The sequence below is a fragment of the Balaenoptera borealis genome (assembly GCF_965194805.1).
Source record: "Balaenoptera borealis genome assembly, chromosome: 5".
Lineage (NCBI taxonomy): Eukaryota > Metazoa > Chordata > Mammalia > Artiodactyla > Balaenopteridae > Balaenoptera > Balaenoptera borealis.
Genome location: NC_138862.1, coordinates 55367243 through 55380726, shown reverse-complemented (window position 1 = coordinate 55380726; position 13484 = coordinate 55367243). Strand labels below are relative to the sequence as shown.

The 13484-nt window shown below is 36.3% G+C and overlaps 1 protein-coding gene across 2 annotated transcripts in view; it reads left to right on the top strand.

Annotated features, from left to right (window-relative positions):
• The window catches only part of IFT57 (intraflagellar transport 57), a 58637-nt gene extending 46438 nt beyond the window's left edge, over positions 1-12199 (top strand). The window contains exons 7-11 of one of the 2 annotated variants that reach the window (XM_082394738.1): positions 6545-6616; positions 7417-7548; positions 9043-9105; positions 10928-10994; positions 12003-12199. In XM_082394738.1, the coding sequence (XP_082250864.1) occupies positions 6545-6616; positions 7417-7548; positions 9043-9105; positions 10928-10994; positions 12003-12181 (513 nt within the window). In that variant the 3' untranslated portion in view covers positions 12182-12199. The remainder of the gene's footprint in view (positions 1-6544; positions 6617-7416; positions 7549-9042; positions 9106-10927; positions 10995-12002) is intronic. The other variant, XM_082394739.1, reaches the window with a different exon arrangement.
• The last annotated feature ends 1285 nt before the right edge of the window (positions 12200-13484 follow it).

Here is a 13484-nt window from a genome sequence, read left to right as displayed (position 1 = left end):
GCGATGGCCCCATTAAAATTTCTAGTTATGCTTTACTGCATTTCATTAGGGGAATGACATGATATGATATAGTGGCCTTTGCAGGTTTAGGCTCTACCACTGTGCGAGCTTGGGAAGCCGACTTTAAAGTAGCTGCATCTCAATACCCTCGTAAAGTTTTTCAGAGAATTGTATGCGATGTTGTACGAACAGTGCCGAGCATAGTGCCTGACACTTATGAAGCATCCCTGAATGTTAACATTGAAGTTGTTGTTATTAGACTTAGAAAGATCTCAAAATGGCTGGGAGGTACATAGGATCTCCTCCCCAGAGTGATCTTGAAAATCCCTAGAGAAAGTGAATTCAGAGCTGAAACAAAGGCCTGGTAAGAAAAAATGGGTTAGGCACCTTTAACGGAGGGAGCCCATAAAAGCCCTTGTAAATATTTTTATATTCATCAAAATAAAACTGCAAAAGCAGAACAATGAATTAAGATTTCATCACTAATTATTCATAACAGAGTTGAGGGAGGAACAGTAAGAATAGAGGAGAAAAGTGGGGTATATGGCAGAAGTTGCATTTCGTGATGGACAGCAATTCAAGGCAAGTCAGAGCCTTGGGGCCCTGCGCCTGCCCTTGGGGGAGAGGCAGGGCCCCTGCTGCCAGAGCCAGCTGTGCTCTGGCATGGACGTTTCCTGAGCCCAGGAGAAAACCATCCCAGTACACGTGAAGGTGCCTCCCTCAGCTTTTCTGTATCAAGAGTCCTTTGGCACTCTGCCTCTCCACACGTAAAGAAGCTCAAACTTGGGTGAAAAAAAACTGAGAGTTTGACATTTCACAAGTTGTAAATTAGTGTAACTTATACACAGATAGAAGTTCCATTTGCCATGCTTAGCTCATGTTTCAGTCTGTCTTTCCCCTGCAGTTTCAGAGAGGCACTTTAAGCACCGAGCTGGAGATCCAGGCAAAGAAACAAAATGTCTCTGTGTCCGCAAAGGAAATTGTTGAGGTGCTGTTGTGTTGAAGGAAAACCCAGAGATCCGTATAGTCTTCCAGTCACCTTAACTTCTGCAACAAGATCTCATATGTTGTGATTTTACGGTATACTCTGAATCACCATCTGCAGAGATGTCATCACAATTCTCCAGTTTCTGAAAAAAGGGAGATATATAATTTGGTGCTAAAGAATTTGGAGCCAGGAGGGGAGTTATAGTTCAACAATACCTTTGCCATCTACCTCACAGGTGACAGAGAATTACACATGAGATTGTGTATGAAAGGATTTTTAAAAATAGAAAGTCTAAAGAAATGATATTCTGTTTCATTATTAGTCTTCTCATTTCCATAGAGAGGAAATGTGCTAGATTAGGCAAAAAGCTCAACTTCAACAGAGATCAGAAATGATGCTTAATAGACATACGTAGAGCACTTCGGAATGGGTGACTAGTAACCTCCAGTGGCCCATGTGGTCTCACTTGATACATAACAAAAAGAATTCTTGGTTTACCTTAGATACTCTTTGGTAGTTCATTTTATCATAAAGAAAAGCAGCATATAATATGTGGGAAAAACACTGGTGTGGAGTGCTTTCCACTTCCCAGACATAAAACTTTGGAAAGGTCATTTAACCTATCTGATTCTTTTTTGTCCCTATAAATTATGTATATATAGTCAGTTTCTTGGTATCACAAACCACCCCAAAATCACAGTGGTTTACAATAAGAATAGCATACATTTATTCTCACTCGAGATACACATCTGCCGAAGTGTGGCACACCTGTGGCTCTATTCCAGCTATGCTCCATGTTTCATATTCTCAGACCTAAAGGATAAACCCCTCTGTGGGGCATGCCTATTATCATGGCTGAAAGAAAGGGCAAGAGAGCTGGTGGATACCTCTTACAGCTTCTGCACAGTCCTGGCATAGGCTGTGTCCATCATCATTCTCCTGGCCAAAGAGAAGCACATGGCCAAGGCCAGCATCACTGGAGCAGTGAGGTGCAGTCCTCCCACAACCAGCCAGCAAGTCACATAACCCTCTTACAGGGAAGGATAGTGGTGAAAAAGAAGGGATGAGAATATCTACTTAGTGCTCCAAACCTTTGTGAGTCTCAAGTAAGGAAAGATGTTTAAAAGTGCATTGTAACCCAATGGATTCTCTCTTGTTTAAGAATAGCTATTATTGTTTAACAGTTCCTTTTACTGTTACTTATTTGGAGGATCAAACCCTTACATATCATTAAAACCTATATTCTCCATTGTAACCACAAATGTTTATAAAGTTTTTAACCATCTCAGTTGCAGTTCTTTAAAAGCTGTGTATTCATGTCTTTAAACTGTTACAAGTACAGTCATTTATGTTCTCTATTATAACTATATTAAACCCCTTTTGGAAACGTCTTGGGCACCCAGAAAGTTTTTGACATTTTTTCCCCTGATGATTAAAAGTGACAAAATTCTCTTATAGGAAATTTGGAAAATGTTGTTAGGATGAGGAAGAAATTAAAAACACCAGTATTCAAATCCCTGTGTTAATACACACATACAGATATACACAAATATTAATTTTTACTAAATTGGACAACTAATGAATATATTCTTTGGCAGTGTTTTTCCACATTACTGTATGCTGTTAACATGCATTTTTTCTGACTATGAAATATTTTTGGGAACATGAATTTAACATTTCAATATACAATATTAATGTATTTAATATGCAATCATATAGAATTATAAAATCCAGTAATAAAGCGATCACTTATGACACCACTACCCAACTTGAGAACTAGACCATTACAACATCCTGGAAGTTATCTATGTGCTGCTCTGCGGCTGCCCCTTCCCACCTATAGGTAACCACTGTCCCCTGGTTTGTGTACTGTCATTAGCTGCTGCTGCCTCTTCTTCTTCGTGTTTGTGTGTGTGTGTGTGTGTGTGTGTGTGTGTGTGTGTGTTTTCACATATGTGTGTATCTCCAAATAGTGTGTATCCTTGAGTTTTGCTTTGAGCTTTGTAAAAACGGTATCATACCGCATTATTTTTAGGGGTGAAATGAACATTACAAAATTAGTTGAAATTGTCCTCTACTGTTAGATATTTAGAGAGTCTTCTGCTGTTTTACACAGAACTTATACATTGATCTTTGTGTGTATCCCCAATTATTTCCTTGGAAATAATTTCTAGAGGTGAAATTGCTGGGTTAAAGGGTAAGAACACTTTTAAGGCTTATATAAAAATAGCTGTACATCAGGAAATGTGTCCACTTAGAAGATTTTAATAAAACAAACATTCAGATTTGCCTGATGGATAATTATAAATCATTACTAGCTTTCCACTTTAAAAGGCAATAAGAATACACAGTGTTCCAGTGGCTTATCAAATTAAAACGTCCAAAACCAAATTCCTCAATAATTCGGACTCCCTGAAATCTACTCTGTTCTTGTCACACTGTGATATTACTATCCTCTCAGTTCCTCAGACTGGAAACCTTACAAACATCTTCTCTCTATTGGCCCACCTCCACTTCAGCCACCCCTCACTTCCCCTTAGTCAGTAATCAAGTGCTGCTAATCTGTGTCTGCAGTGTCCGTCGAATCCATCCCTTCCCTTCCATCCCCTGCTAATCTGTCAGGTGGACGGTGACACAACCTCCTAACTGGTCTGCTACCTGTCTTCAGTCTCTTGCCTTTCTAATCAGTCCCTCACTCTGTTAACTTTCTCAAAACACAGACTTGTCTTTAAAACTGGAACCAAAAGTCATTGATAACTCTCCATTATCTACAAGATGAAATCCACACTCCTTAATTAAAGCCCTTGATCTAATTCAACCTACCTCTCCAGCTTTGTTTCCTTGTAATTCACCTTCCACACTCCACACCAAGAACTTTTTGTGTTATCTTCTAGCCAGCCTGGGCTGCCTGTTCTCTATACACTTTCCTGTTTTTCTTTGTTCTTGTTACTCCCTCAGCCTAAAATACCCTTACTCTCCCCCTCCTTTCCAGTGTGTTGAAATGCTACTCATGCTTCAAGGTGCCACTGAAATGCCAGCTCCTCCGTGGAGCTTAACATCAATGTAAGTTATCATAGTTATACTTCTTAGATGAGTCAGGCATGTTTTCTTCTCTCAAAATACTTTGAATATCAAAACATGAAAAAAATACATTTTTTTACATTTGCTGGATAGAAAATAATGCTGGGTAGAAAAAGCAGAACACAAACTATTTTAAACACATCAATTACAGTAAATTTTAAAACTATATATATATAATGTATGCATAGATATATATACGTGTATGTTTATACATTTATATATGTATATATACACACATATACATATATATCTATTGACGGAGACAGAGACCGATAGGAATACTTGAGTTTAGTGTTTATTAAGCTTCTAAAATTCTTTTTGGAATCAGGCAGGATGAGTACTTCTTTAAAAAATTAATATAATGATACTTGCTAGGTTCATTGTCTTTCATAAAGATGCTTGCTTGGGCTTAAGCAGGTTTCCATTTTGAAGCTTAACCATATTAGGTCTAGTTGCAGGAGGCCAGCCAGTTGCTTCTCCTTCCTGTTGCAGTATTGACTGGCTGAGCTGGAGGGCCTGTTTCCTGGCCGCATCTGTCTAGCCGTGGTCACAGGTGGTGAGCAGTGCCCTCAACTGTAAAATGAACGCCTTGCTCTAGACGACTGTTAGACGGATGAGTAGATGATCTTCAAGGTCCTTTCCACGCTCTGTGTTCTGAGATACTTTTCCGCTCATGAGACAGAAAAATGCTTAAGGACAAAGGAAAGTGCTGTTTGTTCTCTGCTCTAGCACTTTCTTTTTATTTATTTATTTATTTTTTACATATCTTAAAATGAATTTAATACTCATTTATAAAATGATGTAAAATAAATAGATCAATTCAGAGAAGGAAGAAATTGATATAAGTGAAATCAGAGGTAAATAAATAAAATAGCAAAATAATAAGAGCATATGGATAAAATAAAGCTAATTCTAATTTTTAACAAATTAATAAAATATATATTCATTACAAAACTAACCAAGAATAACATAGGATAAATTAAAATATACATATTCAGGAGGATAATGACTATGTAAGTATTATTAGATTGCAATGGATATTGAATAAATAATGAGTAAATAATTACAGTGATATGTCAAAAATATCCACATACAAATCACTTTTTAAAGAAAAATATTAATAAGTATCTGAATCAAAAGTGTAAATCATGGTAGCTCAAATTTTTGTTTTTTAAGGAACCTCCATACTATTCTCCACAGTGGCTATACCAATTTACATTCCCACCAGCAGTGTAGGAGGGTTCCTTTTTCTCCACACCCTCTCAGTATTTATTATTTGTAGATTTTTTGATGATGACCATTCTGACCAATGTGAGGTGATACCTCATTGTAGTTTTCATTTGCATTTCTCTAATAATTAGTACCGTTGAGTGCTCTAGCACTTTCACTGGCGTCAAGCGGCCAATTCCTCCTTTTATTAACTCTGAACTGCCAAGAGGTACTGCATGGGAATTAGTGCATTTGTCTTCTGATCCAGGTGCACCACCACCTCTGTGGCCTTGGGTGTGCCCCTTTCTGTCGCTGGGCCTCTGTTTGCCTATCTCTGCAATGATGAAGATCAGGCTAGATATTCTTTGAGGTTCTTTGCAGCTGTAATGTAATTTTATAATTGGTATGTGTGAAGTACCCAAGGATTTTTTTTACCCTATGGTCACTGGCCCACGTTTCAAAGTTAAGAAGTCAGTAGAATGGGATTATTCACAAAATAGTTTTTCCTTCACAAAATAGTGTAGATAGCAAAGTGGAGCGTCAGGGCATGCAAGCAGATATGTGTGATTGAGGGATATCCTAGCTCCATCACTTACTCCAACTCACCTTAACATTTTTTCTCTTCTGATGAGTATTTCTCAAGTCTTAAAATTGTTACCTTTAGTAATGTAAACCAAAACATTTTGAGGAGCTCTTGTAGGAAATTAAAATGTTGGATTAGAGAGTTCACATATGCACACAGATTCAGAGCAGTCTAGCGGTAGTACAGTACATCTCAAATATATGAACTCTACCATTACAGACTTCCTTTCTTAAGAAAGAGATTCCAAAGTCTGAAGAAGCGTCCCACTTCAATTTCAAGGGGCAAGCTAATATTTGATACATGTTACTTGATTCCAGAGTTGCTTCTGGCAAACATAATTGTTACCGTTTAAACAGGTATTTCTTTTCTAGCAACTAGAATTTTTTTCATTTTGATGGGTAGTCATAACTATTAACCACCAGCAGTGCAGGGATAATTTACATTCAAATTGTGAGACCTCACTCTGTGAACACATAAAATATAGATTTATTTAGAACCTTTTATCCTAAAGTGCTCTACACACATTTCTTTACAATCTGATTGCAAGCTATATATAGGACTCTCCCACCTGAAATAGGGCAGCAACCAAAGTAATTAAAATAAAGGATACAACTTCAAAAAAGTAGTGGAAAGAAGGAAATGTAATATTTTTTACTTGTTCCTATACGCTCTCATGCCTGTAGGATTGGAGAATCCACGTTGACCAAATGCACCAACACAAAAGTGGAATTGAATCTGCTCTAAAGGAGACCAAGGTATGTGAATTACTTCAGATGAGTACAGGAGTGCATTTACTCATCTGTGTAATACCTATTCAGGGAGAACATGAAAGGAAGAAAGACCCAATCCCTGCCCTTGAGGAGTTTCCTGATTGAATGTACCATCTCATGTTTCAACAGCCCTAACACTTAGACCAACTAAAGAAAGGTAGCTATATAAAAGCAATATGATATATACCTAGTATATTACATACTCTAGCTATCTAGGTAGGCGTATTAGAATCATTTCATCATTCTTTCCTCTCTGAATCTCAGGGGATAACAGCACCAGGCCAGCAACGCCAGAACCTACAGCTTCCCAGGCTTGCTGCCCTGCCAGAAATAGGGACTTTTGGAGAATATACCACAAAGAAGCAAAGCTGGAGTAAGAAGTTTTGGGTCCCAGACTAGAGCTATAAGTTTAATGATCTACTTCCAACTGGAATATTCCAGTCATCTTTGAATTGTGCTATAAGAAAATCGTGTTATTCCCTTACCTACTTTGATTGTGAACTTTATATAAAGCACATTCCACTCACATATATTTTAGATTTGCGTAAGGACAAATAAATTGACCTACACTACCAGGTGCTTTTTTATTTTAACATTCTGCAAAGCGTGACTAAAATAATTTTCATTACAGACTTTTTCGTTGCTGCAAATTTCAAACTATCTTCTTTTTCATTGGTGGTTGAGAATTTGTGAGATGAATTGAGGGAGATTTAACCCATTTAAAACTACTTTAGAAAAATATATTTGTGAATTCTCTGTCTACTAAAATTTCATAAAATTTCTAGGGATTTTTGGACAAACTTCATAATGAAATTAGCAGGACTCTGGAGAAGATTGGCAGCCGAGAAAAGTACCTCAACAATCAGCTTCAGCACTTGATTCAGGAATATCGTGCAGCTCAAGCCCAGCTGAGTGAGGTAACTGAGGAATGATATCCAGGGTTCATTCCAATTAATGACCCTAATCCCTAAACTTGACACAGCACTTTTTTTTTTTTTTAAACTTTTTGGCCTCACCCCACTGCATGTGGGATCTGATTTCCCCAACCAGGGATTGAACCCGCGCCTCTTGCACTGGAAGGCAGAAACTTAATCACTGGACCACCAGGGAAGTCCTGACACAGGACCTCTCATTTGAGAATCATGAAATACTTTTCACAAACAGCAGCACATTGATTCTCTGCCCACTTTAGGGAGCAAATACAACTTGTCATCTCCATTTTACATGTGATAGAAATTATCTCCTAGAAGTCTTTAAATGTATTTCTTCATTTGATTTAAGTAAAAGAAGTCATATTGCTGAGAAACATAGCTTAGAACAGGAACAGAGTGCCAGGACACCTGGTTTTGTTTCTAAGTCTGCTGTTAATTTACTGTCTGAGTAGGAGGAAGTGGAATAGTGTGCATTTACGTGTGTCAGGGGGAAAAGACATCCTTGCCATTGTGGCTTACAACCACATAATAAGTAATATGAAAGCAAGACACGTTCGAAGACAAGCAGTTTAATTAATTAAATGAGCAAATGTTTTAATCTTTTCAAAGTTTTAGAAATTCAACCAAAATAAAATAAAACCTTCAGCCTTTGAAAGCAGCAGTGCTTTGTTCCAACAGTAGGGATCTAAAGGCTTTTCCTTTGTGATTTATGCCCCCTCTTTCCTGATGTTGAGGAAGACTACTAATGTCTTCCTCAACAACTGCAAATGTCAGTTGAAGGCATATTTTTTTCTTTCAGCAGACAAGGTTAGAAGGAGAAAAAAATGGAAATAAACCTGAGATACTTCCATACTTTCAGAAGTTCTCAAAAACCAAGCAGAAAGTAACCTTCACTGTTTTATTATTTGTTTAATTAGTTATTCACACATATACACGTCTATTTGCAAATGTTTTTACTTTTAAAATGCTATAAAAAGTCTCTGATTAAAGCCACCCTGTATCTCTCAAACAATGATATTAAATAATTGATTAAGTTCATTCCCAAGAACATATTCCATATTGTCATACTGCTTGTTAATCCTTATTAATTACGGATTCTGATGCTCTATTGTGATTGATTTTTTAGAACATGTTTTCTCTGCATAGCATGCAGATTAGATCGACCATGAGCCTTTGTCTAAACTATTTAGGAATGGCTGAGGACAGTTTTTATTGTGAACCGTGCCCCTGTGAGTTACACAATTATTATATGAAGGTTAAGGTAGTTCATCGTTGTATAGTGCTTTTGTTAAATACATGGTGCCTATGAGGGACATAAAATAGCTACCTTTAAAATGTCACTTTTCACAATAGTATTCACAAACAAGGAGGGGCATTGTCATAAAATGATATGCAGAAATTACAAACACAAAGAGGTCATATTTAAGTCATCTGCTTCTGTTTTGAACGTGCCATTAAACAACATGTTTTCTCCCTCAGGCAAGGGAGCGTTACCAGCAGGGAAACGGCGGAGTAACTCAAAGGACCAGACTCCTGTCTGAGGTACATACTGTGTGCTCCAGCCAGATTCTCACCTGTCAGCGGGGTACCGTGGTTCAGAGCCATGGATGGTTTAATCTGCTATGGCCGTGGGTTGTTTACTCTAGTGATTGCGTCCTGTGGCTCTTAAATCCTTTCCTTTAGGAGAAAACCCCTAAATTGTCTTATCAGTGAATCAATTACCTATTTATATACTACTTGTTTCCACAAAATGCCTGAAGTTGTTTTACTAAATGTAACATAACACATGCTGATAATATTAGCACATTTATAATCTTCCTTAATCTTTTTTAAAACATAATAATTGTAGTTAATATATAGAAGAGTAGGTAAAGCATTGACTTAAATGTCTTATAATAAATTTTAATGTTAGTCTTTAAGATATAAGGTTTGTTTTTAGTGATCGTTGTTGGTAACTTGTGTGTGATCCTGCGTATTTCTCTGTCCACAAATTGGGAGTGGCTTGTAACCCTTTCCCTTCTAAAAACTTACGGAATATTTACATATAGTGTATTTATTTTCATCATCTTGCAGGAGATGTAAGACCTAACATATAACATACTACATGAATTATATTATATTAGTAATACATATATATTATATATTAGGTCTTACCTATGTATATTTATATATGTATATTAATAATATATACTCCCATTTTTCACTGACGAGCTGAGAGGAAAAAAAACCTTACAACAAGGTCAGTAGCCAATATGGGACTAAAGTCCAAGATTATCTTTGGATACAATCAAGTATAATTGTCACAAACTTTTCTGTATAATAGAATTAAGCTTCTTTTATGGAGATTATTTGAGGAGTAAATAGTTATTTTAAAATACTAAAAATATAACTTTAGAAATATTTAGACTCTAACCCTGTGGTGCTTCTAGGCAGATAAAACATTATACAGAAGTAAAGTGCTCACTTATGTTAGGTAAATTAACACTTGAAGGGAGTCCAGGGAACCATTTAGTTCTTTTGGAGTATGTAGTTATCCCCAGTTGTAACATTTCAGGTGCCTGAAAAAAAGTTAATTTGCTTTTACTTGGATGAGCACTTTATTCCCAAGGAAGTTTTTACTCACCAGCATGATAAAAATAAAGCCCACTAAGTTACAATAATTAAGGTTTCGTTCTAGATCATATCAAAATTTTTCAATTTTTAAAAGATGATATTTTCTACCTATATTTATGCTAGTTTGGAATTTGTAGAGGCTATAGTAGTATAATTTTGAGTATGATATAGAGTACAGATTAGAGCCAATATCACAGCACAGTGTGCCTCTTGGAGTTCATGGTTTGGATAAAGCAGTTAGAATATTTTTATATATAGCCATATGGTGTAAATCTTATTTTTAGTGTCCTATAGAGGGAAAGGTGGCATATTCTCTTATAAAACTGTAATATTAAGAAAGATACGTAGTAAACTTCTAGAAATTTAAAATCTTTTTAGGATGTTTGTGCTGTTTTAATGAATAACTGATCATTAGAGACTGGCATGGTAGATGCTATGAGATAACTGCAAAGCTTGAGTGCCTGATGCCTAAAAAAACAACTTAGATCGTTTTTATTCTATCATGTTACAACCTGAGATAGTCAATAAAAAAATAATTTGGTGAAGTTTAACAATAGGAGCACTCTCAGAAGATAAAAAGCTTTGCATATCTGCACACTTTATTATTCAAATTATGTCCAGAATACTGCTAATATCTTTGTATCCCTTTATGTATGTATTATATCTGAATTAATTTTTTAATACATCATACAAAAATTTTGAAAGTTTATTAAAATCCAGTGCTCATGAAAACTTTTGTTTTCAATGAAAGGTTACAGAAGAGCTAGAAAAGGTAAAACAAGAAATGGAAGAAAAAGGCAGCAGTATGACTGATGGTGGTAAGTACACACTCATTTTAAGAAGAAAATGAGTAAAAGAAGAATATGTCTTTAAGAAATCTATTTTTAAAAGAGGTATTAATAAATAGGAAGTCTGCTTTTTAAAATGAATTTGTTTGAAGGGGAGGTACATGGTGCAAAAATGAGGTCTGATAATCAGTATACTGTTTTCCTTATAAATGAGCTGAGAAGAGTCATAATGTTTTTACTGTCATTTAGGATTTTTTAAAAAATTCAAACTATATTAATTCAGAAATAGAGTAGGAGATAGTTAAATATGCACTTTGTTATGCCAGTTTAAAAAAATAATATTTTGTTCCGTTTTCATCAAATGAGCTTCATTATTCCATTTTATGTACAAAAAAAGCACTAAGTGTATGCCCAAACAGCACAAAGGTGGTGATGTGATGACCTTTTTTTCCCCTCTTTCCTGGTAGACCTGACTGGGCAAGGGTCAAATAGAGAAGAATTAATAATCCTGCAGTAATCGTCCTCTGTTGTGAGCTAGTTACTTTGACATGGCCTAGTGGTGATTGCCTAAGGCCCTTCGTTGCTCTAGAAAGATTTTCTAGAGTTCCAGTGGAATATACTGAGTGATCTTTCAGAAGGTGATGTATAGGGGGTTTGCAGTATGTTTGAATGAGCCATTAGCTATGTCTTAAAGGTAGTTCTTCTCTTTTTCTTCCATTGTATCCCCTTTTCCTTTAGATAAATATACTAGCCCCTTAAAAAATATTGAAGACATTCTTAAACACACCTTTAGCAACTCTTCCTCTAGAAAAGAAAGGAGGTTCAGCCTCAGTACATCAAATGCTGCATCATTTCCCAGCCTAGAAATCTCAGGTGTTTAAAATGCCACAGCAAAACTGTGTGAATGTCAGTAAATTGTTGGCTGTGTTTCTAACCCCATTTTTGGCTTAAGACAAAGTGAGGAAAATGTCATACCATTCTGTAATACACTGATACTCCAAATGAACATTTTTATTCCATGTTATTTTCATTCTGCAGCTCCTTTGGTGAAGATTAAACAGAGCTTAACGAAGCTGAAGCAAGAAACTATTCAGATGGACATTAGAATCGGTGTTGTGGAACACACATTACTCCAGTCAAAACTGAAGGAGAAGTCCAACATGACCAGGGACATGCATGCCACAATCATTCCAGAATCTGCAATAGGCTCTTATTAAAACATATCGTTTCGCATGCTTCTGATTAGTTGTTGTTTTTATATCAAATCATATTTCATGTTGCATAGACTTCAAAACACAGTTATTCCTTTTAAAGCATGTTGAACGGGTATTTTTTACATATATACACACATATTGTATGTGTGTATACATACAATGAAGATTATGGATGGTCAAAGCCTTTCAATTGAATATAATAAAGTAATGAAAAATTCTCACTGTCAAAGAAGCTTTCACTAATCATTACATATGTGAAAGCCCCCACCTGGTGGCTCACTGTCCTTATGGTTCCGTGCATTTGAGGAAGAGGTACATGATGCAGAATGTGTAGGACCCGTGCTTTCTGCAGGTGCTGCCGCTGCTGTCAGCACATGGACCTTTGACATAAGCCTGGCCCCTTCCACAGGATCCACACACAGTGATCACAAGTACTTCTGCACCCAGAGGCAGCCAGTGATGGCTGGGGATTCTTTCCAAGAACCCAAACTACCCTTGCCTCAGCTTTCTGGTTACCTAAAATTACATTTTTTAAAAAGAAAGCCTCAGAAAAATCTTCAGTATCTTTATTAACATTTGAAGTTTACTTTTTATCACGAGCATTTCATGACTAAACTGATTTGATATCTTCTATGATCTAAGGCCACCTAATAAAAAATAAACATTTCAGTCGTGTTTGGCTTTGCTCCTATAGTGATGAAAATGTATATACATTTCTCAGTTCTACTTTTTTCTGTGGTATCAGCTATCTAAGGAATCATGCTGTAGCAGAAGGAGAGACAGCAAGTCATGTCAAGATCCGCCTCCTGATACTGGTGATCTTTACTTACACGTCTTACTGAGCAACTTTCTAGTCTGGGATTTCTAAATTGGTGAAATAAGCAATATTAGAGTGACCAGACTTGGAACTGGGGGAAACTGGTGAGATGCACTCAAACCACAAGATAGTCCACATTTATTTTTTGAAAAGAAGGGGGAAAATAAATTTATCTAGTGATAAATTTTGATAAGAATACATATATATACAACAAAAATAATAAAATCCCTTTCTCATTTTTATCTTAATATTTTATCCCCACCCCAATTTCTTTTTTTAGCCATTACTTTCTAGATATATACCCTCACACACATAAATCTTTTTCTTTCCCTCATACTCTCTCTAGTTCAAGATTGAGTTTAGATAGAAGAAAATCAGTATGTGTAAACTATTACACAAGAGGGTGGCAATCGATACAATGGCAAAGTCAGTTTATTGAATTTGGGATAACAGGCAGTTTGAAAAAGTCCAAAATTTTTCCCTTCCTGT